This window comes from Salmo salar, chromosome ssa26 (genome assembly GCF_905237065.1).
Source record: "Salmo salar chromosome ssa26, Ssal_v3.1, whole genome shotgun sequence".
Taxonomy (NCBI): Eukaryota; Metazoa; Chordata; class Actinopteri; order Salmoniformes; family Salmonidae; genus Salmo; species Salmo salar.
Window position 1 is genome coordinate 38,025,996 of NC_059467.1, and position 26,505 is coordinate 38,052,500.

A 26,505-nucleotide genomic window follows, 5' to 3' on the forward strand; every position below is an offset into this window, starting at 1 on the left:
GTTCTCTCTGTGTTGTCCTAGTCCTTTTATCCTAAGAGGCATGCTAAGAGTTCTCTCTGTGTTGTCCTAGTCCTTTTATCCTAAGAGGAATGCTAAGAGTTCTCTCTGTGTTGTCCTAGTCCTTTTATCCTAAGAGGAATGCTAAGAGTTCTCTCTGTGTTGTCCTAGTCCTTTTATCCTAAGAGGAATGCTAAGAGTTCTCTCTGTGTTGTCCTAGTCCTTTTATCCTAAGAGGAATGCTAAGAGTTCTCTCTGTGTTGTCCTAGTCCTTTTATCCTAAGAGGAATGCTAAGAGTTCTCTCTGTGTTGTCCTAGTCCTTTTATCCTAAGAGGAATGCTAAGAGTTCTCTCTGTGTTGTCCTAGTCCTTTTATCCTAAGAGGAATGCTAATAGTTCTCTCTGTGTTGTCCTAGTCCTTTTATCCTAAGAGGAATGCTAAGAGTTCTCTCTGTGTTGTCCTAGTCCTTTTATCCTAAGAGGCATGCTAAGAGTTCTCTCTGTGTTGTCCTAGTCCTTTGAGCCTAAGAGGAATGCTAAGAGTGAGCGGAGGAGGACCACGGTGATCTACAGTTTTGCGGGAACAGGTAGCCAACAGAAGAACCGCTGTAGCACCTTCAGAGTCCGCCGCAGTCAGACCATCTACTGGAGAGAGGGACTACTGGTCACCTTTGACGGAGGGTATCTAAGGTGAGGGATTAAGGGTACACTGGGGTAACTTACTTGAAATGCATGTGTGTGACTCGAATGTTCAAGAAAATCTCCCATTGACACCAATGCATAATGTTTGAGTTAGGATTTGGCTAACCTCGTCCCCAGGCTATTGCGCACGGCGCATATAAGTCTGGGATTTCAACAATTCAAAGTTGGCCTTAGTGGGAGTGACCATAGAATTCTATGGCAGTGACCTACTGAGTAAAGTATTTGTCATCATATTATTTTAACGAATCACACAACTGCGAACCGTGGGGAGGGTTAGGGGGAAGGTGTTGCGGGAGATGATTGGTTGATAAATTAAGTCGATTTAAGCCAATACCTATGCGCCGGGAGTTTCTCCCGGTCTTTCTGTATTGGCTAATGAAGGCTAAGTTTGACGCGTTAGACTTCGCTCATTTGGGTGAAAGTGTCTGGGAACGAGATTAGGATTTGGCCCACTGTTAGGTAAATAAATACTGTATTCCTTACTGTATAGCACCTTTTACAACAAGGTGTAGATTTGTCATCCGTCAGGAAGCATGCCAAACCACAGCTGTGTGTCTCCACCCCAGACCCGGCTAAACGCTAAACGAGCAGGCCTAATTAATCAAACACAGAGCTGGCTCAGCATTGCATACAGGGTTAATTAGCCAAGCCAGGCACTTAATGATGTGTCTTAAAAAATGCACATGTACTCTTATTATGTGCTTCATTGTGTAATTATTAGAGAAAGAGTTTAAAGTGCTACATAAAATGACTTGCACATTATTACTGGTATATTTCCTAGAACAGTGTGCATATTGAGATACTTTCTCTAATAAACATGCTATGATCAAATATTATTACGAATACCCGTACCTAATGATATCTCTGAAAAGTGCACCTGTACATCTGAGTGTTGTCAGTAGGTTATAAGGCTCTTAGTTAGCCCATACAGTACCTTCAGCAGCGCCCTCAGGTTCTTCACAGAGGGACACTTTCAAATAACCTTTATAGAACAAAGAACCTTTGGAGAACAAATAACCTTTTAGAGACCCAAGCACCTTTAGTGAACACAGCACCTTTAGAGAACACAGCACCTTTAGAGAACACAGCACCTTTAGTGAACACAGCACCTTTAGAGAACACAGCACCTTTAGAGACCCAAGCACCTTTAGTGAACACAGCACCTTTAGAGAACACAGCACCTTTAGAGAACACAGCACCTTTAGTGAACACAGCACCTTTAGAGAACACAGCACCTTTAGTGAACACAGCACCTTTAGAGAACACAGCACCTTTAGTGAACACAGCACCTTTAGTGAACACAGCACCTTTAGAGAACACAGCACCTTTAGAGACCCAAGTACCTTTAGTGAACACAGCACCTTTAGAGAACACAGCACCTTTAGAGACCCAAGCACCTTTAGAGAACACAGCACCTTTAGTGAGCACAGCACCTTTAGAGACCCAAGCACCTTTAGAGAACACAGCACCTTTAGAGAACACAGCACCTTTAGTGAACACAGCACCTTTAGTGAACACAGCACCTTTAGTGACCCAACCACCTTTAGAGAACACAGCACCTTTAGAGACCCAAGCACCTTTAGTGAACACAGCACCTTTAGTGAACACAGCACCTTTAGTGAACACAGCACCTTTAGTGAACACAGCGCCTTTAGTGAACACAGCGCCTTTAGAGAACACAGCGCCTTTAGAGAACACAGCACCTTTAGAGACCCAAGCACCTTTAGAGAACACAGCACCTTTAGAGAACACAGCACCTTTAGAGACCCAAGCACCTTTAGTGAACACAGCACCTTTAGTGGACACAGCACCTTTAGAGGACACAGCACCTTTAGAGGACACAGCACCTTTAGAGGACACAGCACCTTTAGTGAACACAGCACCTTTAGAGAACACAGCACCTTTAGAGTCCCAGGTGCCTTTAGAGGACACAGCTAGAGACCAAAGCACCTTTAGAGGACACAGCTAGAGACCCAAGCACCTTTAGAGGACACAGCTAGAGACCCAAGCACCTTTAGAGGACACAGCTAGAGACCCAAGCACCTTTAGAGGACACAGCTAGAGACCCAAGCACCTTTAGAGACCACAGCGCCTTTAGAGAACACAGCGCCTTTAGAGCCCACAGCGCCTTTAGAGCCCACAGCGCCTTTAGAGCCCACAGCGCCTTTAGAGCCCACAGCGCCTTTAGAGAACACAGCGCCTTTAGAGACCCAAGCACCTTTAGAGAACACAGCGCCTTTAGAGCCCACAGCGCCTTTAGAGACCACAGCGCCTTTAGAGACCACAGCGCCTTTAGAGTCCACAGCGCCTTTAGAGCCCACAGCGCCTTTAGAGCCCACAGCGCCTTTAGAGCCCACAGCGCCTTTAGAGCCCACAGCGCCTTTAGAGCCCACAGCGCCTTTAGTGAACACAGCACCTTTAGTGAACACAGCGCCTTTAGAGAACACATCTGGGAACATAGAGTGTGGGGACTCTCAACTCCTTTCTTCTACGTTGTTGCATTTTTTTGTGTTTTACATTTGTATTATTATGTTATCAACTTAATTGTTTACGTTGTCGCATTTTGAGGTCACTAAGGACCTGTTTCTTGGGCACGGATTAAAGGGTAAGTTCAGTAGTTTACAACTTTATGTCAGAAATATCTTCACCCTGAAAGTAGTTTTGAAGCCAGGATGTAATCAATGGTCCAGTTTAAACCACCACCACAAATTTCAGCTAACTTTAGCTGGCCCATAGAATACTTTCTGACTAGTCATCAAGTAGTCAAATCCTGAACTTCCCCTTTAAGCCAACTACTAGTCATGACTAAAAAACATAATGGAGAATCTCCAAGTGATTTTCTTGTCCAGGAATAGACTTCTCTGGGTCTGAGAAACCAGCCCTTCAGTAAGTCTGTTACAGTTGCACAGGATTTTATTTGAAGATCAACTTCAGGTCATCTGCAAACCTCAAGCCCTCTGTTAAATTGAATAGCAGACTGGGGGTGACGTTTTCATGCCGTAAAAGCATTGTGTAAAGTGCAAAAATGACCATAAACCAAATTATAATCTGGCAGCGTGATTTAATTAAAAAAAATTCTTCATGTGCGTTATAAAGAGGTAACTATTTATGGATTGCTCAGTTCACTAAACTGTAGTTAAATAATTGTCTCCTTTTATAATGCACATTGTTGAAGAAGAAAAGTTTCAAATGAAATCACACTGCAACATTATGATGTTTACAGTATTTGTTGTACTTTGCACAATGCTTTAGGCTCTACAAAATTGTTGCCCCTGTGTTTATCTGAAAGCACAGGTTGGGTGACAATTGTTGAGACGTATCTGATCATTAACTTTGATCTATACCTCTCAGTTCAGATGGAGGAAAGGATATAAGGATATGACAGGTAGACACTTTAGACTATTGACACTACCTACTTCCCTCTCTCCTTCCCTCCCTCCCTCTCTCACTACCTACTTCCCTCCCTCTCTCACTACCTACTTCCCTCCCTCTCTCACTACCTACTTCCCTCTCTCCTTCCCTCTCTCACTACCTACTTCCCTCTCTCCTTCCCTCTCTCACTACCTACTTCCCTCTCTCCTTCCCTCTCTCACTACCTACTTCCCTCTCTCCTTCCCTCTCTCACTACCTACTTCCCTCTCTCCTTCCCTCTCTCACTACCTACTTCCCTCCATCTCTCCCTCTCACTACCTCCTTCCCTCTCTCACTACCTACTTCCCTCCCTCTCTCCCTCTCACTACCTCCTTCCCTCTCTCACTACCTACTTCTCTCCCACTCTCACTACCTACTTCCTTCCCTCTCTCACTACCTACTTCCCTCCCTCCTTCCCTCTCTCACTACCTACTTCCCTCCCTCCTTCCCTCTCTCACTACCTACTTCCCTCCCTCCTTCCCTCTCTCACTACCTACTTCTCTCCCTCCCTCTCTCACTACCTACTTCCCTCTCTCACTACCTACTTCCCTCCCTACATCCCTCTCTCCCTCCTTCCCTCTCTTCTTCCCTCTCTCCCTCTCTCCCTTGGCAGTGTGGAATCGACTGATGTCAACTGGAAGAGGAAGAAAAGCGGGGGCATCAAGATCATTTGCCAATCAGAGACCAGGGATTTTTCAGCCATGGCCTTCATTACGGACCATGTCAATTCCCTCATCGAACAGTGGTTCCCTGGTGAGGTTTCTTTCTCTTTCAATTCAAGGGGCTTTATTGGCATGGGGAACATATGTTTACATTGCCAAAGCAAGTGAAATGGATAATAAAAAAACTATAATAAACAATACAAAATGAACAGTAAACGTTATACAAAAAAAGTTTTTCAAAGGAATAGAGACAGGTCTGTCTCTGTGTCTGTCTGTCTGTCTGTCTGTCTGTCTGGCTGTCTGTCTGTCTGTCTGCCTGCCTGCTTCCCCTAACTCAGCATGACAGCCAAAGTCTGTCATATTTCCTGCTGCTCAATCGTCATGTTAATTAAAATAGCAGATTGTGTCTTTTAAATGCAGCTTTAACACAGTGGAGTGTTGATGATTCAGTCATTAGTCCACATTAAACTCCTGATGCTGGTTATAGATTACCTGTCAAATCACAGCAGTTAGCAGACTGGTCAGCATGGTGGGTGTGCTGTGATCTGTGTGTGTGCATGCATTCATATTTATGTTTTGGATCCCCGCTCAGCTGGGGCCACTCATATGAAAATGCATGACTGTAAATCGCTTTGGATAAAAATGTGTGGTAAATGGGATATTTCCTGATATATTGTTTGTGTTTCTGTAGTGTAGGTGCTGGATGACTGAGTAATTAACGTTGATTGGGGATTTGTTTACACTCACATGCATGAGTCATTCAGAATGTCTATATTTACATGGGTACAGGGCCCGACTGGTGATTCATACGTGTCAGATTCATGTAAATGGTATTCACACACGGAAAGTTATTTCTCAACATCCAGTTATGTCTCAAGTTAATTAGGACTCAGTCTGTCTCTGTGCGCCTGTCTCTGTGCGCCTGTCTCTGTGCGCCTGTCTCTGTGTGCACAGTGCACTCCTTTATATCCTCTTTCTTTTTATAAAATAAGATCATCAGTTATTTTCCCTAAAGGGCAAGTTTGATTGCACCAATACATACACCAACAGTAAATACACAGTACATACACAGTACAAACACTGTACATACATAAAAAGCAACACCTCTTCAATGACTTCAACTTCATGTTGTATGCTGGACTCAGTCAGGATCTTTGTGTCACATGGTCTCCCTCTCCAGCCTCTAGGTCACCAGGCTGCTCGTTAGGGCGCACACCTGTCACCAGTGTTACGCGCATAATGACACTCACCTGGACTCCATCACCTCCTTGATTACCTGCCCTTTATATGTCACTCCCTTTGGTTTCTTCCCCAGGCGTCATTGTTCCTGTTTCATGTTGGTGCGCTGTTTGTGTTTCTTGTTTTGTTCATTTATTTATTAAATGTTTTCACTCCCTGAACTCTCAGCGTACATCATTACACTTTGGTCCCCACTGATGGGTGTTCACACCTCGTGTTCCCGTTATCAAACAGTCGGGAGATAAAGCTGCTTTTGAGTGTTGACAGATAAAAGGCTGTAGATCTTCTGAGTGGCAACGGTGTGACGAATCTTCAGAGGTGTACGGATAATTAGGACTACGAAACTAGGGTATTTTGTGCAGTGTAAAAACTCAGGGTGTTTCTCAATATGCTTACTACCGTGCTCCACACTCATGCTCCGAGTGTGTTCTCCAAGGATGTTCTCTTGAGTACGTTCTTGTTTGGACGAGAGTGGAGAACGCATAAAACGTTCCATTTGAGAAGCCCTCCCCCTACTGTATTACCTCACGCTGCACCTCCCCATTCACTGACCTTTCTTCCAGCCAGGACAATGACAATAGAGACCAAACAAGATATACCCAAAGCAAACGTTTTACTTCACAATTATCAGCTAGCTATATGTGAATTGTAATAATCTAGCTAACCAGATAGTTTAACAGGCATAAATTATGTTATGTTACACTAGTGTAGACACCCTTATTTTACTCTAGTGTATACACCCTTATGTTACACTAGTGTATACAAACATAAAACTAATGTTATGCAAGGTATATGTAAATTATTTGTGGTTAGCTAGCTGTCAATTCTTTGTGGCTATCTACATAGCTAGCTAACAGTAGTAGCTAGCCCTATTGACTTACTATGGACTTGCCATCCATCCACAGTGGTTAGTGTAGGCAGGTTAACATGCCAAATGTATTTATTAATGTATCAAGATTAAATATTGTAGTCAGGCAACATATGAGAGTCTGAGTTTATTTTCTCTCGCTTCAGCTCAAATAATGGGCTCAATTGATTTCAATACATTTTGCGTCGTTGTTTTACGCGGTTTCATCATATTCCTGTGCATACTTTCCATTGAATCTTGTATTGATGCGTGCTTAAAAATATGTACAAACAGAGTACGCTTTCGAGAAGTGCCCTCCGTGCTCCGTTTGCCATACTTTGATTAGGACTCACACTCCAACCCTCCCGTGCTCCAACTTGCGTGCTCGGAGCACGGTAGTATGCATTTTGAGAATGCATGTTCCTGTTAAAAAGTCTCATAGCAGAAGGTAAGAAGGATCCATGGAAACATTCCGTTTTAAGGTAGAGATTATCAGAGATAACATGACACAGGGAGACTGATGAGAATCGGTTAAGACAACAAGGAAAGTAGTGGAGTCAGGGCTTTGACGTTTGACCTTTAGGGACGTTTGTAGTCCGGAGTGGGCTGCACTACCGCTAGACCGGACTCCACCAGGCCATGTGACTTTCTGTATCTCTCTGTGTCGTCTGTCCTCCTTTAGACCTGACGGCCAGACTCCACCAGACCATGTGACTTTCTGTATCTCTCTGTGTCGTCTGTCCTCCTTTAGACCTGACGGCCAGACTCCACCAGACCATGTGACTTTCTGTATCTCTCTGTGTCATCTGTCCTCCTTTAGACCTGACGGCCAGACTCCACCAGACCATGTGACTTTCTGTATCTCTCTGTGTCGTCTGTCCTCCTTTAGACCTGACGGCCAGACTCCACCAGGCCATGTGACTTTCTGTATCTCTCTGTGTCGTCTGTCCTCCTTTAGACCTGACGGCCAGACTCCACCAGACCATGTGACTTTCTGTATCTCTCTGTGTCGTCTGTCCTCCTTTAGACCTGACGGCCAGACTCCACCAGACCATGTGACTTTCTGTATCTCTCTGTGTCATCTGTCCTCCTTTAGACCTGACGGCCAGACTCCACCAGACCATGTGACTTTCTGTATCTCTCTGTGTCGTCTGTCCTCCTTTAGACCTGACGGCCAGTGAGAGTGATGGGACCCGATTGATTGAGCAGTACGCCCCCTGTCCCCAGTGTTCCTCCATGATCAGACAGAACCAGGGACCTGGGGGTCTGGGGGAACCCCCAACCAGGGGGACTGGAGCTGGGAGAAGAGGAGGAGAAGGTAGGGTGGGCCAATATACAGTCAACTTCTGAAGGAATGTCTAGGGGCTATTACAAAGGTTTTTAAATTAAACCCAATCAATGCGGACATTAAGCACTAAAACATTGATTTGCTTTAGTGAAAGCATACCCTTGTAATGTATTATTACTTGTTATAAGCATGCATGAGCACCTATAATGTTTTATAAATGACCTCAAGATGGCGCCGACAGAGGGCTGCCTCGCTTCTAGTCCTTAGGAAACTTTGCATTATTTTGTTTTTTATGTAATATTTCTTACATTGTTAGCCTGGAAAATCTTAAGTGTTATTACATACAGCCGAGAAGAACTATTGGATATCAGAGCGACGTCAACTTACCAGGAATACAACTTTCCCAAAGCGGACCCTTTGTCCGAACCACCCAGGGCATTTGAACTGATTCCAGAGGCCAACCCAAAACAACGCCACCAGAGAAGAGGTAGACGGAGCAGTCTTCAGGTCAGACTTCAGGCACACCACCCACCGCTTCCAAGTATATTACTTGCTAATGTCCAGTCTCTAGATAACTAGGTATACGAAATTAGGGCAAGAGTTGCTTTCCAGAGAGACATCAGGGATTGTAACATACTCTGTTTCACGGAAACATGGCTCTCTTGGGATATGCTGTCGGAGTCGGTACAGCCACCATCTCTCCGGGAAGAAAAGGGCAAGGGTGTATGTTTCATGATTAACAACTCATGGTGTAATTGGAACAACATACAGGAACTCAAGTCCTTTTGTTCACCTGACCTAGAATTCCTTACAATCAAATGCCGACCGTATTATCTCCCAAGAGAATTCTCGTCGGTTACGGTCACAGCCGTGTATATCCCCCCTTAAGCCGAAACCACGACGGCCCTCAAGGAACTTCACTGGACTTTATGCAAACTGGAAACCATATATCCTGAGGCTGCATTTATTGTAGCTGAGGGATTTTAACAAAGCAAATTTGAGAACAAGGCTACCTCAATTCTACCAGCATATTAACTGTAGCACTCGCGCTAGAAAAACACTGGATCACTGCTACTCTAACTTCCACAATGCATACAGGCCCTCCCCCGCCCTCCTTTCGACAAATTTGACCACGACTCCATTTTGCTCCTCCCATCCTATAGGCAGAAACTCAAACATGATGTACCCGTGCTAAGGACTATTCAATGCTGGTCTGACCAATCGGAATCCACGCTTCAAGATTATTTTGATCACGCGGACTGGGATATGTTCTGGGTAGCCTCAGATAATAATATCGACGTATACGCTGATTCAGTGAGTGAGTTTATAAGGAAGTATAGTGGCATACTGTGACTATTAAAACCTACCCTACCCTAAAACTGTGGATAGATAGCGGAATTCGCGCAAAACTGAAAGCGCGAACCACCGCATTTAATCATGGAAAGGTGACTGGGAATATGCCCAAATACAAAAAGTGTAGTTATTCCCTCCGCAAGGCAATCAATCAAGCGAAATGTCAGTATAGAGACAAAGTGGAGTTGCAATTCAACGGCTCAGACACGAGACGTATGTGGCAGGGTCTACAGACAATCACGGACTACAAAAGGAAAACCAGCCACGTTAGGGACACCGATGTCTTGCTTCCAGACAAACTAAACACCTTCTTTGCCCGCTTTGAGGATAATACAGTGCCACCGACGTGACCCGCTACCAAGGACTGTGGGCTCTCCTTCTCCGTGACCGACGTGAGTAAGACATTTAAACGTGTTAACCCTAACAAGGCTCCTGGCCCAGACAGCATCCCTAGCCGCGTTCTCAGAGCATGCACAGACCAGCTGGCTGGTGTGTTTACGGACATATTCAATCTCTCCCTGTCCCAGTCTGCTGTCCCCACATGCTTCAAGATGACCACCATTGTTCCAAGAAGGCAACTGAACTAAATGACTATCGCCCCGTAGCACTCACTTCTGTCATCATGAAGTGCTTTGAGAGACTAGTCAAGGATCATATCACCTCCACCTTACCTGTCACCCTAGACGCACTTCAATAGGTCCACAGACGATGCAATCGCCATCACACTGCCCTATCCCATCTGGACAAGAGGAATACCTATGTAAGAATGCTGTTCATTGACTACAGCTCAGCATTGAACACCATAGTACCCTCTAAGCTCATTATTAAGCTTGAGGCCCTGGGTCTCAACCCCGCCCTGTGCAATTGGGTCCTGGACTTCCTGACGGGCCGCCCCCGGATGGTGAAGGTAGGAAACATCTCCACTTCGCTGATCCTCAAAACTGGGGCCCCACAAGGGTGTGTGCTCAGCCCCCTCCTCTATTCCCTGTTCACCCATGACTCCGTGGCCATGCACGCCTCCAACTCAATCATCAAGTTTGCAGACGACACAACAGTAGTAGGCTTGATTACCAACAACGACGAGACGGCCTACAGGGACGAGGTGAGGGCACTCGGAGTGTGGTGTCAGGAAAACAACCTCTCACTCAACGTCAACGAAACAAAAGAGATGATCGTTGTCTTCAGGAAACAGCAGAGGGAGCAACCCCCTATCCATCATCGACGGGACAGCAGTGGAGAAGGTGGAAAGTATTAAGTTCCTCGACGTACACATCATGGACAAACTGAAATGGTCCACCCACACAGTGTGGTGAAGAAGGCACATGGCAACTGCACCGCCCACAACCAGGGGCAAACTACCTGCCCTACAGGACACCTACAGCACCAGATATCACAGGAAGACCAAAAAGATCATCAAGGACAATAACCACCTGTCACTGCCTGTTCACCCTGCTACCATCCAGAAGGCGAGGTCAGTACAGGGGCATCAAAGCTGGGACAGAGAGACTGGAAACAGCTTCTATCTCAAGGCCATTAGACTGTTTAACAGCCATCACTAACACAGAGAGGCTGCTGCCTACATACAGACTTGAAATCATTGGCCACTTTAATAAATGGATCACTAGTCACTTTAATTATGCCACTTTAATAATGTTTACATATCTTACATTGCTCATCTCATATGTATATACTGTATTTGATACCTTCTATTGCATCTTGCCTTTGCAGCTCTGTCATTGCTCATCCGTATATGTATATATTCTTATTCTTATTCCATTCCTTTACTTAGATTTGTGTGTATTAGGTAGTTGTTGTGGAATTGTTAGATTACATGTTAGATATTGCTGCACTGTCGGAACTAGAAGCACAAGCATTTCGCTACACTCGCAATAACATCTGCTAACCATGTGTATGTGACCAATAAAATGTGATTTGATTTGAAATCAACATATAATATTGGTTTTGTAATGGGACTGCTGTGAAACAGAGTTTTCACTCTGAAGTCAACTTTATCTTTTGGTCTGATTATCCCACCGCTAGGCAGAGAAAAAGGGGGAGGAAGAGGAGGGCACTTCTTCAACATGGAGGACTGTGTGATCGCTGCCATGGGCCAGGAGTACATAGTGTGTCCCCAGCACCCCGACCAGCCTGTCCCCCTTCAGGAGCTGGTCCCAGAGCTTTTCATGACCGACTTCCCCTCACGGTAACCTTTCACCCTGACCCTTGACCTCTAACCCCTGACCTATTGACCTATTAGCTCTGCGCGGCTATCCCCCCCAATATAGATGCTGTATCCCAATTCTCATCCCTTCTCCTGAAGTGTGCACTTGCTCTACCCGTCATGGACATATAAGGATTGGTGTAACTATTGGCTGGAGGGAGTTTCCATCATTATCAAATCCAATCGCACACTCAGCCAGACTCAGTGTAACTTCACAAGACGATGAGCCTGAGGAAGGCACGGCACAGATGGGCTAATCTTAAGTCACATTTTCAATGGGAGACTAGTTTAAATGTATTCTCAAGTTGAAGTTAGGATGCCTGACGATTTGTAGATCAGTCATTCTGTGCTGAGCTTTGCAAGAGCCGATTCTCTCCAACATGCTATCAAACTTGCGCTCGCACACACACACACACCCTCTGAACCACAAACCTCTTATCCCTAACCTTTGGCCCATCATCTGTCACTTTTGAGCTGTCACCCACACTCAGGCTGAGCTTTTGGTTATAACCGGGATAGATGGCTCTATTCAGTCAATAGGAACAACAAAAGATTGCCCTTGCACTGGGAGAAAACATTTGTTTGGTTGATTGTTTATTTGTTTCACTCACTTAATGCTCACATTACTGTCTAAGTGAAACCACGCCATTCTCACAGCACAAAAACACATGGCACCCTATTCCCTATGTGGTGCTTTACCTCTGACCACGACCCATAGTGCTCTACCTCTGACCAGGACCCATAGTGCTCTACCTCTGACCAGGACCCATAGTGTTCTACCTCTGACCAGGACCCATAGTGTTCTACCTCTGACCAGGACCCATAGTGCTCTACCTCTGACCAGGACCCATAGTGCTCTACCTCTGACCAGGACCCATAGTGCTCTACCTCTGACCAGGACCCAAGTGCTCTACCTCTGACCAGGACCCATAATGCTCTACCTCTGACCAGGACCCATAGTGCTCTACCTCTGACCAGGACCCATAGTGCTCTACCTCTGACCAGGACCCATAGTGCTCTACCTCTGACCAGGACCCATAGTGTTCTACCTCTGACCAGGACCCATAGTGTTCTACCTCTGACCAGGACCCATAGTGCTCTACCTCTGACCAGGACCCATAGTGCTCTACCTCTGACCAGGACCCATAGTGCTCTACCTCTGACTAGGACCCATAGTGCTCTACCTCTGACCAGGACCCATAGTGCTCTACCTCTGACCAGGACCCATAGTGCTCTACCTCTGACCAGGACCCATAGTGCTCTACCTCTGACCAGGACCCATAGTGCTCTACCTCTGACCAGGACCCATAGTGCTCTACCTCTGACCAGTAGTACAAGGCCTTGTGGTTGTGCTTTTCTCCTGTAGTATTGTGTAGTACAGGGCCTTGTGGTATCCTCCTGTAGTATTGTGTAGTACAGGGCCTTGTGGTTGTGCTTTTCTCCTGTAGTATTGTGTACAGGGCCTTGTGGTGTCCTCCTGTATTATTGTGTAGTACAGGGCCTTGTGGTTGTGCTTTTCTCCAGTAGTATTGTGTAGTACAGGGCCTTGTGGTTGTGGTGTCCTCCTGGAGTGAGGTGTAGTACAGGGCCTTGTGGTTGTGGTGTCCTCCTGTAGTAATGTGTAGTACAGGGCCTTGTGGTTTCCTGCTGTGTTGATAGGAGCCTAGGAGTCTCCTTAGGCTCCTCACTGACAGGACCGTGACATGTACAGTATGGAACACACTGCAGGCATAGATACTCTGTACACACACACTCACATACAGAGGTACAGCAATCCTGCGCACGCTCACACACAGCTCTTCAGAGGTTTGGCTGCGTAATGAGTTTCAGTTGATTTCTCAACAGTGACCGCATCCGTTGATGTATTGTTTACCCTTAAGGCTACACACACACACACACACACACACACACACACACACACACACACACACACACACACTCTGCTTGAGGGTTGATTACACAAGTATATCTCTGTGAAATACTACAGGCCGCTGTTGTATTTACTGTTCATGGGGCAACAATCACTCCCAAATATTTCTGATATCAAGCAACACATTTTAGTACTGCTCTAAGACAAGAGAGATATTGACTAAATAATCACGGGTTGACATCAGCTAACACCACAGCTATGTAGACACACACACAGGAATGTGCACGCAACATGGGCACACAGAACATACACACACAGGAACGTGCTCAAACAATCTGCTGTGTGACTCTGCTGAAATGCAATTTAAAGCATGTTTGAGATTAAATTGACCCTGAATAATGTTTCCCCAGCCTTACATTAACATATGGGCCCTAGCAGGAAGTCAGCTCCAGGATAGATGGTCAACTCTGAGCAGTTAAGATTGGCAGCTGACCAAGGCTTTTTGTTCTATGCTCATTTAAGCGGTTGTGCCGGTTTGTTGACATAGCGCTCTACATTTAAAATCTCACATGAAAGACTTGGGCTTGAGTCCCAAATGGCACTCTCTTCCCTATGTAGTGCACCACTTTTAACTGGGTTCCTGTCCAAATTAGTGCATTACATAGGGAAGGGGGTGCCATTTGAGACACAGATTTGTGTTCATGATATGAAGAGGATGCTAATGAGGACGTAAGAACGTTGCCAAGGCGACTATAGCTCCAGCCCTATAGCAGAATGCAATACATAGAATCCTTTGTTGGACGTGTATGGTGCATGTGTTGATGTCCCCCGGGTAGAGTTGAGATCAGGGAGGTAGCTGTAGTAATGTATGGTGCGTGTGTTGATGTCCACCGGGTAGAGTTGAGATCAGGGAGGTAGCTGTAGTAATGTATGGTGCGTGTGTTGATGTCCACCGGGTAGAGTTGAGATCAGGGAGGTAGCTGTAGTAATGTATGGTGCGTGTGTTGATGTCCACCGGGTAGAGTTGAGATCAGGGAGGTAGCTGTAGTAATGTATGGTGCGTGTGTTGATGTCCACCGGGTAGAGTTGAGATCAGGGAGGTAGCTGTAGTAATGTATGGTGCGTGTGTTGATGTCCACCGGGTAGAGTTGAGATCAGGGAGGTAGCTGTAGTAATGTATGGTGCGTGTGTTGATGTCCACCGGGTAGAGTTGAGATCAGGGAGGTAGCTGTAGTAATGTATGGTGCGTGTGTTGATGTCCACCGGGTAGAGTTGAGATCAGGGAGGTAGCTGTAGTAATGTATGGTGCTTGTGTTGATGTCCACCGGGTAGAGTTGAGATCAGGGAGGTAGCTGTAGTAATGTATGGTGCGTGTGTTGATGTCCACCGGGTAGAGTTGAGATCAGGGAGGTAGCTGTAGTAATGTATGGTGCGTGTGTTGATGTCCACCGGGTAGAGTTGAGATCAGGGAGGTAGCTGTAGTAATGTATGGTGCGTGTGTTGATGTCCACCGGGTAGAGTTGAGATCAGGGAGGTAGCTGTAGTAATGTATGGTGCATGTGTTGATGTCCACCGGGTAGAGTTGAGATCAGGGAGGTAGCTGTAGTAATGTATGGTGCATGTGTTGATGTCCACCGGGTAGAGTTGAGATCAGGGAGGTAGCTGTAGTAATGTATGGTGCTTGTGTTGATGTCCACCGGGTAGAGTTGAGATCAGGGAGGTAGCTGTAGTAATGTATGGTGCATGTGTTGATGTCCACCGGGTAGAGTTGAGATCAGGGAGGTAGCTGTAGTAATGTATGGTGCATCTGTTGATGTCCACCGGGTAGAGTTGAGATCAGGGAGGTAGCTGTAGTAATGTATGGTGCCTTTGTTGATGTCCACCGGGTAGAGTTGAGATCAGGGAGGTAGCTGTAGTAATGTATGGTGCGTGTGTTGATGTCCACCGGGTAGAGTTGAGATCAGGGAGGTAGCTGTAGTAATGTATGGTGCGTGTGTTGATGTCCACCGGGTAGAGTTGAGATCAGGGAGGTAGCTGTAGTAATGTATGGTGCGTGTGTTGATGTCCACCGGGTAGAGTTGAGATCAGGGAGGTAGCTGTAGTAATGTATGGTGCGTGTGTTGATGTCCACCGGGTAGAGTTGAGATCAGGGAGGTAGCTGTAGTAATGTATGGTGCGTGTGTTGATGTCCACCGGGTAGAGTTGAGATCAGGGAGGTAGCTGTAGTAATGTATGGTGCGTGTGTTGATGTCCACCGGGTAGAGTTGAGATCAGGGAGGTAGCTGTAGTAATGTATGGTGCTTGTGTTGATGTCCACCGGGTAGAGTTGAGATCAGGGAGGTAGCTGTAGTAATGTATGGTGCGTGTGTTGATGTCCACCGGGTAGAGTTGAGATCAGGGAGGTAGCTGTAGTAATGTATGGTGCGTGTGTTGATGTCCACCGGGTAGAGTTGAGATCAGGGAGGTAGCTGTAGTAATGTATGGTGCGTGTGTTGATGTCCACCGGGTAGAGTTGAGATCAGGGAGGTAGCTGTAGTAATGTATGGTGCGTGTGTTGATGTCCACCGGGTAGAGTTGAGATCAGGGAGGTAGCTGTAGTAATGTATGGTGCGTGTGTTGATGTCCACCGGGTAGAGTTGAGATCAGGGAGGTAGCTGTAGTAATGTATGGTGCGTGTGTTGATGTCCACCGGGTAGAGTTGAGATCAGGGAGGTAGCTGTAGTAATGTATGGTGCGTGTGTTGATGTCCACCGGGTAGAGTTGAGATCAGGGAGGTAGCTGTAGTAATGTATGGTGCATGTGTTGATGTCCACCGGGTAGAGTTGAGATCAGGGAGGTAGCTGTAGTAATGTATGGTGCGTGTGTTGATGTCCACCGGGTAGAGTTGAGATCAGGGAGGTAGCTGTAGTAATGTATGGTGCGTGTGTTGATGTCCACCGGGTAGAGTTGAGATCAGGGAGGTAGCTGTAGTAATGTATGGTGCGTGTGTTGATGTCCACCGGGTAGAGTTGAGATCAGGGAGGTAGCTGTAGTAATGTATGGTGCGTGTGTTGATGTCCACCGGGTAGAGTTGAGATCAGGGAGGTAGCTGTAGTAATGTATGGTGCGTGTGTTGATGTCCACCGGGTAGAGTTGAGATCAGGGAGGTAGCTGTAGTAATGTATGGTGCCTTTGTTGATGTCCACCGGGTAGAGTTGAGATCAGGGAGGTAGCTGTAGTAATGTATGGTGCGTGTGTTGATGTCCACCGGGTAGAGTTGAGATCAGGGAGGTAGCTGTAGTAATGTATGGTGCGTGTGTTGATGTCCACCGGGTAGAGTTGAGATCAGGGAGGTAGCTGTAGTAATGTATGGTGCGTGTGTTGATGTCCACCGGGTAGAGTTGAGATCAGGGAGGTAGCTGTAGTAATGTATGGTGCTTGTGTTGATGTCCACCGGGTAGAGTTGAGATCAGGGAGGTAGCTGTAGTAATGTATGGTGCTTGTGTTGATGTCCACCGGGTAGAGTTGAGATCAGGGAGGTAGCTGTAGTAATGTATGGTGCATGTGTTGATGTCCACCGGGTAGAGTTGAGATCAGGGAGGTAGCTGTAGTAATGTATGGTGCATGTGTTGATGTCCACCGGGTAGAGTTGAGATCAGGGAGGTAGCTGTAGTAATGTATGGTGCATGTGTTGATGTCCACCGGGTAGAGTTGAGATCAGGGAGGTAGCTGTAGTAATGTATGGTGCGTGTGTTGATGTCCACCGGGTAGAGTTGAGATCAGGGAGGTAGCTGTAGTAATGTATGGTGCCTGTGTTGACGTCCAGGAGGTAGAGCTGAGGTTGGGATCAGGGAAGGTACCTGTAGCATGTTAAAAACATTTCATGAGCAAGCCTTCCTTCATGACCTGGTCTCTGTAAATTTGACCTTCTTTTTGGATATTTTCACTGGTATTGTTAACAAACACGCCCACATAAAGAAAATGAGAATTAAAAACAGGTTCAGCCCCTGGTTCGACCGTGATCTGGCAGAGTTATTCCACCACAAGAATTGCATTTGGCGAAAGGCTCTGCACACACATACTCAGGCTGACTGGCTCTTCTTCAGGCAAATGAGAAATAAGTGCACTCAGGCTATCCGGAAGGCCAAAGTTAGTTACTTTAAGGAGCAGTTCTCTCTCTGTGGGTCTAACCCCAAGAAGTTCTGGAAAACAGTTAAAGACCTGGAGAATAAACCCTCCTCCTCACAGCTGCCCATGTCACTTAATGTTGATGATGTGGTTGTTACTGACAAGAAGCACATGGCTGAGCTCTTTAATCACCACCTCATTAAGTCAGGATTCCTATTTGACTCAGCCATGCCTCCTTGCCCGTCCAACATTTCCTCATCTCCCACCCCTTCTAATGCGACTAGCCCCGATGCTCCTCCCTCTTTTTCCCCTGCCCCGCTACAAAGTTTCTCCCTGCAGGCAGTCACTGAGTCTGATGTGATAAAGGAGGTCCTTAAACTGGACCCCAAAAAAACATCTGGGTCAGATGGTTTAGATCCTTTCTTCTTTAAGGTTGCTGCCCCTATCATCACCAAGCCTATCTCTGACCTTTAAACCTGTCTCTCCTCTCTGGGGAGGTTCCCATAGCTTGGAAGGCAGCCACGGTGTGTCCTTTATTTAAAGGGGGAGATCAAGCTGATCCTAACTGTTATAGGCCAATTTCTATTTTGCCCTGTTTATCAAAAGTGTTGGAAACTGACTGTCTTCCTTGATGTTTATAGTATTCTCTCTGGTATGTAATCTGGTTTCCACTCAGGTTATGGATGTGTCACTGCAACCTTAAAGGTCCTAAATGATGTCATTATTGGCCGTGATTCTAAGCAATGTTGTGCTGCTATTTGTATTGACTTGGCCCCAAAAAATTATACGGTAGACCATTCTGTTCTTGTGGGCAGGCTAAGGATTATTGGGGTCTCTGAGGGGTCTTTGGCCTGGTTTGCTACCTCTCTTAAAGAGTGCAGTGTATAAAGTCAGAACATCTGCTGTCTCAGCCACTGCCTGTCACCAAGGGAGTTTTTTTTATTTAACCTTAATTTAAAGAGGAGCGACCCAGGGATGTGTGTGCTTTGGGGACCTGTAAGAGAATGTGACTGGCAGAACACAAGGGAGTAGCCCAAGACTCAATCCTAGGCCCCACGCTCTTCTCAATTTACATCAATAATATAATTCAGGCAGTAGAAAGCTCTCTCATCCATTTATATGCAGATGATAGTCTTACACTCAGCTGGCCCCTCCCCGGATGTTGTGTTAAACGCTCTACAACAAAGCTTTTTAGTGTCCAACAAGCTTTCTCTGCCCTTAACCTTGTTCTGAACACCTCCAAAACAAAGGTCATGTGGTTTGGTAAGAAGAAAGCCCCTCTCCCCACCGGTGTGATTACTACCTCTGAGGGTTTAGCGCTTGAGGTAGTCACCTCATACACATACTTGAGAGTATGACTAGACAGTACACTGTCCTTCTCTCAGCACATATCAAAGCTGCAGGATAAGGTTAAATCTAGACTTGGTTTCCTCTATCGTAATCGCTCCTCTTTTACCCCAGCTGCCAAACTAACCCTGATTCAGATGACCATCCTACCCATGCTAGATTACGGAGATCGGCAGGTAAGGGTGCTCTCGAGCGGCTAGATGTTCTTTACCATTCGGCCAACAGATTTGCCACCAATGCTCCTTATAGGACACATCTCTACACTCTTCTGTAAACTGGTCATCTTATTTATTAAACCCTCTTAGTCCTCACTCCCCCCTCCCCCCTATCTGAGATACCTACTGCAGCCCTCATCCTCCACATACAACACCCGTTCTGCCAGTCACATTCTGTTAAAGGTCCCCAAAGCACACACATCCCTGGGTCGCTCCTCTTTTCAGTTCGCTGCAGCTAGCGACTGGAACGAGCTGCAAAAAACACTCAAACTGGACAGTTTTATCTCCATCTCTTCATTCAAAGATACGATCATGGATGCTTACTGACAGTTGTGACTGCTTCGCGTGATGTATTGTAGTCTAAACCTTCTTTCCCTTTGTGCTGTTGTCTGTGCCCTAAAATGTTTGTACCATGTTTTGTGCTGCTACCATGTTGTTGTCATGTTGTGTTGCTACCATGTTGTTGTCATGTTGTGTTGCTACCATGTTGTTGTCATGTTGTGTTGCTACCATGTTGTTGTCATGTGGTGTTGCTACCATGTTGTTGTCATGTGGTGTTGCTACCATGTTATTGTCATGTTGTGTTGCTACCATGTTGTTGTCATGTGGTGTTGCTACCATGTTGTTGTCATGTTGTGTTGCTACCATGTTGTTGTCATGTTGTGTTGCTACCATGTTGTTGTCATGTTGTGTTGCTACCATGTTATTGTCATGTTGTGTTGCTACCATGTTGTTGTCATGTGGTGTTGCTACCATGTTGTTGTCATGTTGTGTTGCTACCATGCTGTGTTGTCAGGTGTTGCTGCCGTGCTATGTTGTTGTCTTAGGTCTCTTTATGTAGTGTTGTGGTGTCTCTTGTCGTGATGTGTGTTTTTGTCCTATATTTTTATTTTTAATCCCAGCCCCCTTCCCCGCAGGAGGCCTTTTGCCTTTTGGTAGGCCGTCATTGTAAATAAGAATTTGTTCTTAACTGACATGCCTACTGTACTTAAATAAAGGTTAAATAAAAATAAATGCTGAAAGATGGTGATTACATTAGTGATGGATAGTGAGGCTTTGTGTGTACTGTATGAGGTATACATATTATCATGTACTCTATGAGGTATACATAGTATCATGTACTCTATGAGGTATACATATTATCATGTACTCTATGAGGTATACATAGTATCATGTACTCTATGAGGTATACATAGTACTCTATGAGGTATACATAGTATCATGTACTCTATGAGGTATACATAGTACTCTATGAGGTATACATAGTATCATGTACTGTATGGTGTTTTTGTGTTATATTGGTTGTTTCTGTAGAAGAACCAGCTGGAGTGTGTTTATAATGTGTGTTTGTGTGTGTGTGTAGGTTGTTCCTAGAGAAAACCCAGTTGGAGTGTAGTGAGGAGGAGAGTGATATCCTGGGCCAGGGGGGCAGTGGAACTATCATCTATAGAGCCTGTTACCGTGGTCAACCAGTCGCCATCAAACGCTTTCACTTCAAGAAGTGTAGGCAGCAGACCATCAGCAGTGGTACAGGTAACACACACACACACACACGCACATTCCCTTGGAGTCACACACACACGTGTAAACAGTGAACACACACACAAGTATATTTGCATACCGTTAAAGTTTTTACAATAGAAAATAAAGAAGTAACTTGCAGGTAGGTGGACATCGTAGAAAGGTCCAGTTCTTCTATGATAAGATACACTTCATGGCCAAAAGTATGTGGACACCTGCTTGTCAAACATCTCTTTCTAAAATCATGAGTATTAATATTGGAGTTGGTACCCCCTTTGCTGCTATAACAGCCTCCACTCTTCTGGGAAGGCTTTTCACTAGATGTTGGAACATTGCTGTGGGGACTTGCTTCCATTCAGACATGAGCATTAGTGAGGTTGGGCACTGATGTTGGGTGATTAGGCCTGGCTTGAAGTCGGCGTTCCAATTCATTCCACAGGTGTTCGATGGGATTGAGGACAGGGTCATGCTGAAACAGGAAAGGGCCTTCCCCAGACTGTTGCCACAAAGTTGGAAGCACAGACTCATCAAGATTAGAATGTCATTGTATGCTGTAACGTTATGATTTCCCTTCACTGGAACTAAGGGGCCCGAACCATGAAAAACAGGCACTATGCATTCTCCTGGCATCCGCCAAACCCATATTCATCCGTCAGACTGCCAGATGGTGAAGCGTGATTCATCACTCCAGAGAACGCGTTTCCACTGCTCCAGAGTCCAATGGCGGTGAGCTTTACAACACTCCAGCCGATGCTTGGCATTGCGCATTGGTGATCTTAGGCTTGTGTGGGGCTGTTTGGCCATGGAAACCCATTTCATGAAGCTCCCGACAAACAGTTATTGTGCTGACGTTGCTTCCAGAGGCAGTTTGGAACTCGGTAGTGATTGTTGCAACTGAGGACAGACCATTTTTACTTCATACTAGCTTCAGCACTCGGCGGTCCTGTTCTGTGAGCTTGTGTGGCCTACCACTTCACGCCTGAACCATTGTTGCTCCTAGATGTTTCCTCTTCACAATAACAGCACTTACAGTTGACCGGGGCAGCTCTAGCAGGGCAGAAATGTGATGAACTGACTTGTTGGAAAGATGGCCTCCTATGACGGTGTCACGTTGAAAGTCACTGAGCTCATCAGTACAGGCCATTATACTGCCAATGTTTGTCTGGTGATTGCATGGCTGTGTGCTCGATTTTATACACCGGTCAGCGCAACGGGTGTGAAGTGGTGTCCACATACTTTTGGCCATGTAGTGTATACCTACTCTCTCTCACGCTACCACTGGCTCTAAGCCAGCTTTCAACAACTGGAACTGGTGTGTGTGTGTGTGTGTGCGGATATCTTTGAGTTATCGTCTCTCTCTTTAAGGGCCTTGTTCATGGAACGATATTGCAGCTCTTAATCCTGATATCTATTTTCTCATCATGACCCTGTTCTCTCCTCTATATCCTCCCCTCTCTTCTCTCCTCCCCTCTTTTTACGCCTTCCATCACCTCTTCATCATCTGTCTCCTCTCTTTGTTTCCTTCTGTCTTCTCTGTATCCCTGACAGTGATAAAAGCTATCTCTCTGCAGGCTCTGAGGATTCCTCATGATCTTCTCTTCCCATCTGTTCATCCCTCTCATCCCCTGTCCTTTTCTCTTCCCATCTAATTTCTTCTCCTGTCTTCTCTATCTCCCCAGGCTGTGATAAGGACTGTCTGGGTGTGTCCCAAATGACTCTCTATTCAGAGCCCTATGGGCCCTGGTCCGACCTAGTGCACTGTAAAGGTACTAGGGTTCCATTTGGGACACCCCCTCTCTCTTCAGGATAAGAGCGCATCATCATCTATCACCCTGGTGCTGCTCTCCTCCCTCCTCTCCTCCCTCCCTCCTCTCCTCCTCTCCTCCTCCTCCTCTCCTCTCCTCCCTCCTCTCCTCCCTCCTCTCCTTACTCCTCTCCTCACTCCTCTCCTCCCTCCTCTCCTCACTCCTCTCCTTACTCCTCTCCTCCCTCCTCTCCTCACTCCTCGCATCCCTCCTCTCCTCACTCCTCTCCTCACTCCTCCCTCCTCCTCACTCCTCTCCTCACTCCTCTCCTTCCTCCCTCCTCTCCTCACTCCTCTCTTCACTCCTCGCCTCACTCCTCTCCTCCCTCCTCGCCTCACTCCTCTCCTCACCCCTCTCCTCACTCCTCTCCTCACTCCTCCCCTCACTCCTCTCCTCTCTCCTCTCCTTACTCCTCTCCTCCCTCCTCTTCTCACTCCTCTCCTCCCTCCACTCCTTACTCCTTTCCTCCCTCCTCTCCTCACTCCTCTCCTTACTCCTCTCCTCCCTCCTCTCCTTACTCCTTTCCTCCCTCCTCTCCTCCCTCCTCTCCTTACTCCTCTTCTCACTCCTCTCCTCCCTCCTCTCCTTACTCCTTTCCTCCCTCCTCTCCTCCCTCCTGTCCTCACTCCTCTCCTCCCTCCTCTTCTCACTCCTCTCCTCCCTCCTCTCCTTACTCCTTTCCTCCCTCCTCTCCTCCCTCCTGTCCTCACTCCTCTCATCCCTTTTCTCCTGTCTCCTCTTACTTTCCTCTCCGCCTTGTCCATAGCAGAATCTGAATCATCTCTCTCTCTTTCTTTCCCTTCTCGTCTTCTTGTCCCTTAGACAGCCTTTTCTCTCACATTCCTGTATCTTGTACTTGTACTGACATTATCATGAGTCAATGGAGATCTGTGATAGGGTTGCATCACCAGGGACTCAGTGGAACTGTTACTCACGACATCCTGCTCCATGGAATAACAAAATGCTGACTCGTCATTTCCGTGTTGGGCCAGTCAGCACATTTTGTTATAATATTTCAGTCCATTTAAGAACCTGTGCGTGCGCGTGTGTGTGTGAGAGATACAATCGATGTGATCGAGGACAAATGGTTTAATGTCCCAGGGACAGGCGATGCTCAATAATCACTTGTATTTCCCAGTTGTTTACAATCAAATTACGTTCTGGTAGTATCAGTCAAGCGGTCAAATTCAATCAACAGCCCCCCCCCGAGAGAAGCAGTTCATTCCACAGCGTTCGAAAGAGACCCCACCCCCTATCTTTGCCATTATCACTTATGTGACAGCATGGGAAGTGCCATTGAGGGCTATCTCCATTTAAAAGTAGTCAATTTCTTCTTCAACTCATATGTGTATTGGCGGTTTGTAAACAAACTGAAAAGGTGCATAGCGCCACCTGCAGTGCTGGACTGTGTATAGTCTGAACAGGTATCAAGCCAAGGTTGTCACCTGCAGTGCTGGACTGTGTATAGTCTGAACAGGTATCAAGCCAAGGTTGTCACCTGCAGTGCTGGACTGTGTATAGTCTGAACAGGTATCAAGCCAAGGTTGTCACCTGCAGTGCTGGACTGTGTATAGTCTGAACAGGTATAAAGCCAAGGTTGTCACCTGCAGTGCTGGACTGTGTATAGTCTGAACAGGTATAAAGCCAAGGTTGTCACCTGCAGTGCTGGAATGTTTGCTCAGGTCAGGAGTAGCCTATAATTAATTGGCTGACCCCTCCTGCAGACCAGGATGTAATTCTGCAATCCAGTTGACTACTTATAAATGGTGAAACCCATAAGGGTGCTGCCAATGTTAAAACGGGCTTTGTGGAAAGGGTTCACTCATAAAGGCCTCCTAAAGGCTAGACAACGGGTTCACTCATAAAGGCCTCCTAAAGGCCAGACGAGGGGTTCACTCATAAAGGCTTCCTAAAGGCCAGACGAGGGGTTCACTCATAAAGGCCTCCTAAAGGCTAGACAACGGGTTCACTCATAAAGGCTTCCTAAAGGCTAGACAACGGGTTCACTCATAAAGGCTTCCTAAAGGCTAGACAACGGGTTCACTCATAAAGGCCTCCTAAAGGCTAGACAACGGGTTCACTCATAAAGGCCTCCTAAAGGCTAGACAACGGGTTCACTCATAAAGGCTTCCTAAAGGCTAGACAACGGGTTCACTCATAAAGGATTCCTAAAGGCTAGACAACGGGTTCACTCATAAAGGCTTCCTAAAGGCTAGACAACGGGTTCACTCATAAAGGCCTCCTAAAGGCTAGACAACGGGTTCACTCATAAAGGCCTCCTAAAGGCCAGACGAGGGGTTCACTCATAAAGGCTTCCTAAAGGCCAGACGAGGGGTTCACTCATAAAGGCTTCCTAAAGGCCAGACGAGGGGTTCACTCATAAAGGCCTCCTAAAGGCCAGACGAGGGGTTCACTCATAAAGGCTTCCTAAAGGCCAGACGAGGGGTTCACTCATAAAGGCTTCCTAAAGGCCAGACGAGGGGTTCACTCATAAAGGCTTCCTAAAGGCCAGACGAGGGGTTCACTCATAAAGGCTTCCTAAAGGCCAGACGAGGGGTTCACTCGTAAAAGGCTTCCTAAAGGCCAGACGAGGGGTTCACTCATAAAGGCCTCCTAAAGGCCAGACGAGGGGTTCACTCATAAAGGCTTCCTAAAGGCCAGACGAGGGGTTCACTCATAAAGGCTTCCTAAAGGCCAGACGAGGGGTTCACTCATAAAGGCCTCCTAAAGGCCAGACGAGGGGTTCACTCATAAAGGCTTCCTAAAGGCCAGACGAGGGGTTCACTCATAAAGGCCTCCTAAAGGCCAGACGAGGGGTTCACTCATAAAGGCTTCCTAAAGGCCAGACGAGGGGTTCACTCATAAAGGCCTCCTAAAGGCCAGATGAGGGGTTCACTCATAAAGGCTTCCTAAAGGCCAGACGAGGGGTTCACTCATAAAGGCCAGACGAGGGGTTCACTCATAAAGGCTTCCTAAAGGCCAGATGAGGGGTTCACTCAGCAGAGTGATAGATGGTGATGCTATCTGATCCTCAATAATGCTTCTTATAATTGGATTTGTCACAATGTGTTTCCCAGCAGCTTAGATCTAAGCCACAAAGTTCCAGCAGATAATACAGCCATTCCCTAGGTAAGAAGAGATCATAAGATATGAGATTAAAGGGGCATCATCTAAAATGAAGCCCCCTTAAGGAAACAAGGCGAATTGCAACAACGCAGTCTGAATTCAGACAACTCTCCCCCCTCCCCCACAACCTCAGTGGAGACTTGCTTTTGAGTCGACTTTCAGTTTTGTCCACAAGCAGCAAACAGCTGAAAATACTATGTATCATTATTGAAAAGACATTTCGCAGCGATTTTAGATGGTACATAAACTGAAATTAAGCGAACAATGTAGGTTTTTAGCAACCAGAAAATGGCAGCGCGATATCTACATGTGTAATCGTGAGGAGATGATCACACGTCTGAGTGATGCTGATCGAAGAGAGGGAGGGTGCAGCCTTTCAGTTTGACAACACAAGAACGACCAGCTTTGGTTGAAAAATAGGAAGGCTGCACCACAGAATGCAACTTTGCATCAGAATGCATTTCTTTTTTTGTAAATATATCACGAAACACTATCATTCCACACTTAAGGCAGATATATTAAGGACATTTTCTGAAATGACAATGCTGAACCTCCACCTACACACAACCATGTTGAAATACCAGCCTATTGAGGTGTGGGTAGGTATATCCTGTGTTCATACAGGCGTTAGAGGGGATATTTGTACAGTTTAGCGTTTACAAACGTGACTGGAGAGTAAAGTACACACTATCCCATGTCTCCAGAGACCATTATCTACATGTAATTCCAAACAACATCCAAACGTTATCCTTTCACCTTCCTCTGATGGAGAGGACGTTGGACAAACATTATCC

General features: G+C 46.3%; 1 protein-coding gene across 1 annotated transcript in view; it reads left to right on the forward strand.

Annotated features, from left to right (window-relative positions):
* LOC106591281 (leucine-rich repeat serine/threonine-protein kinase 1) overlaps positions 1-26,505 on the forward strand; it is a 186,730-nt gene that overhangs the window by 117,359 nt on the left and 42,866 nt on the right. Inside the window, exons 22-26 of the mRNA XM_045707980.1 lie at positions 512-687; positions 4,724-4,863; positions 8,024-8,176; positions 11,540-11,702; positions 20,623-20,792. Coding sequence (XP_045563936.1) covers positions 512-687; positions 4,724-4,863; positions 8,024-8,176; positions 11,540-11,702; positions 20,623-20,792 — 802 coding nt within the window. The remainder of the gene's footprint in view (positions 1-511; positions 688-4,723; positions 4,864-8,023; positions 8,177-11,539; positions 11,703-20,622; positions 20,793-26,505) is intronic.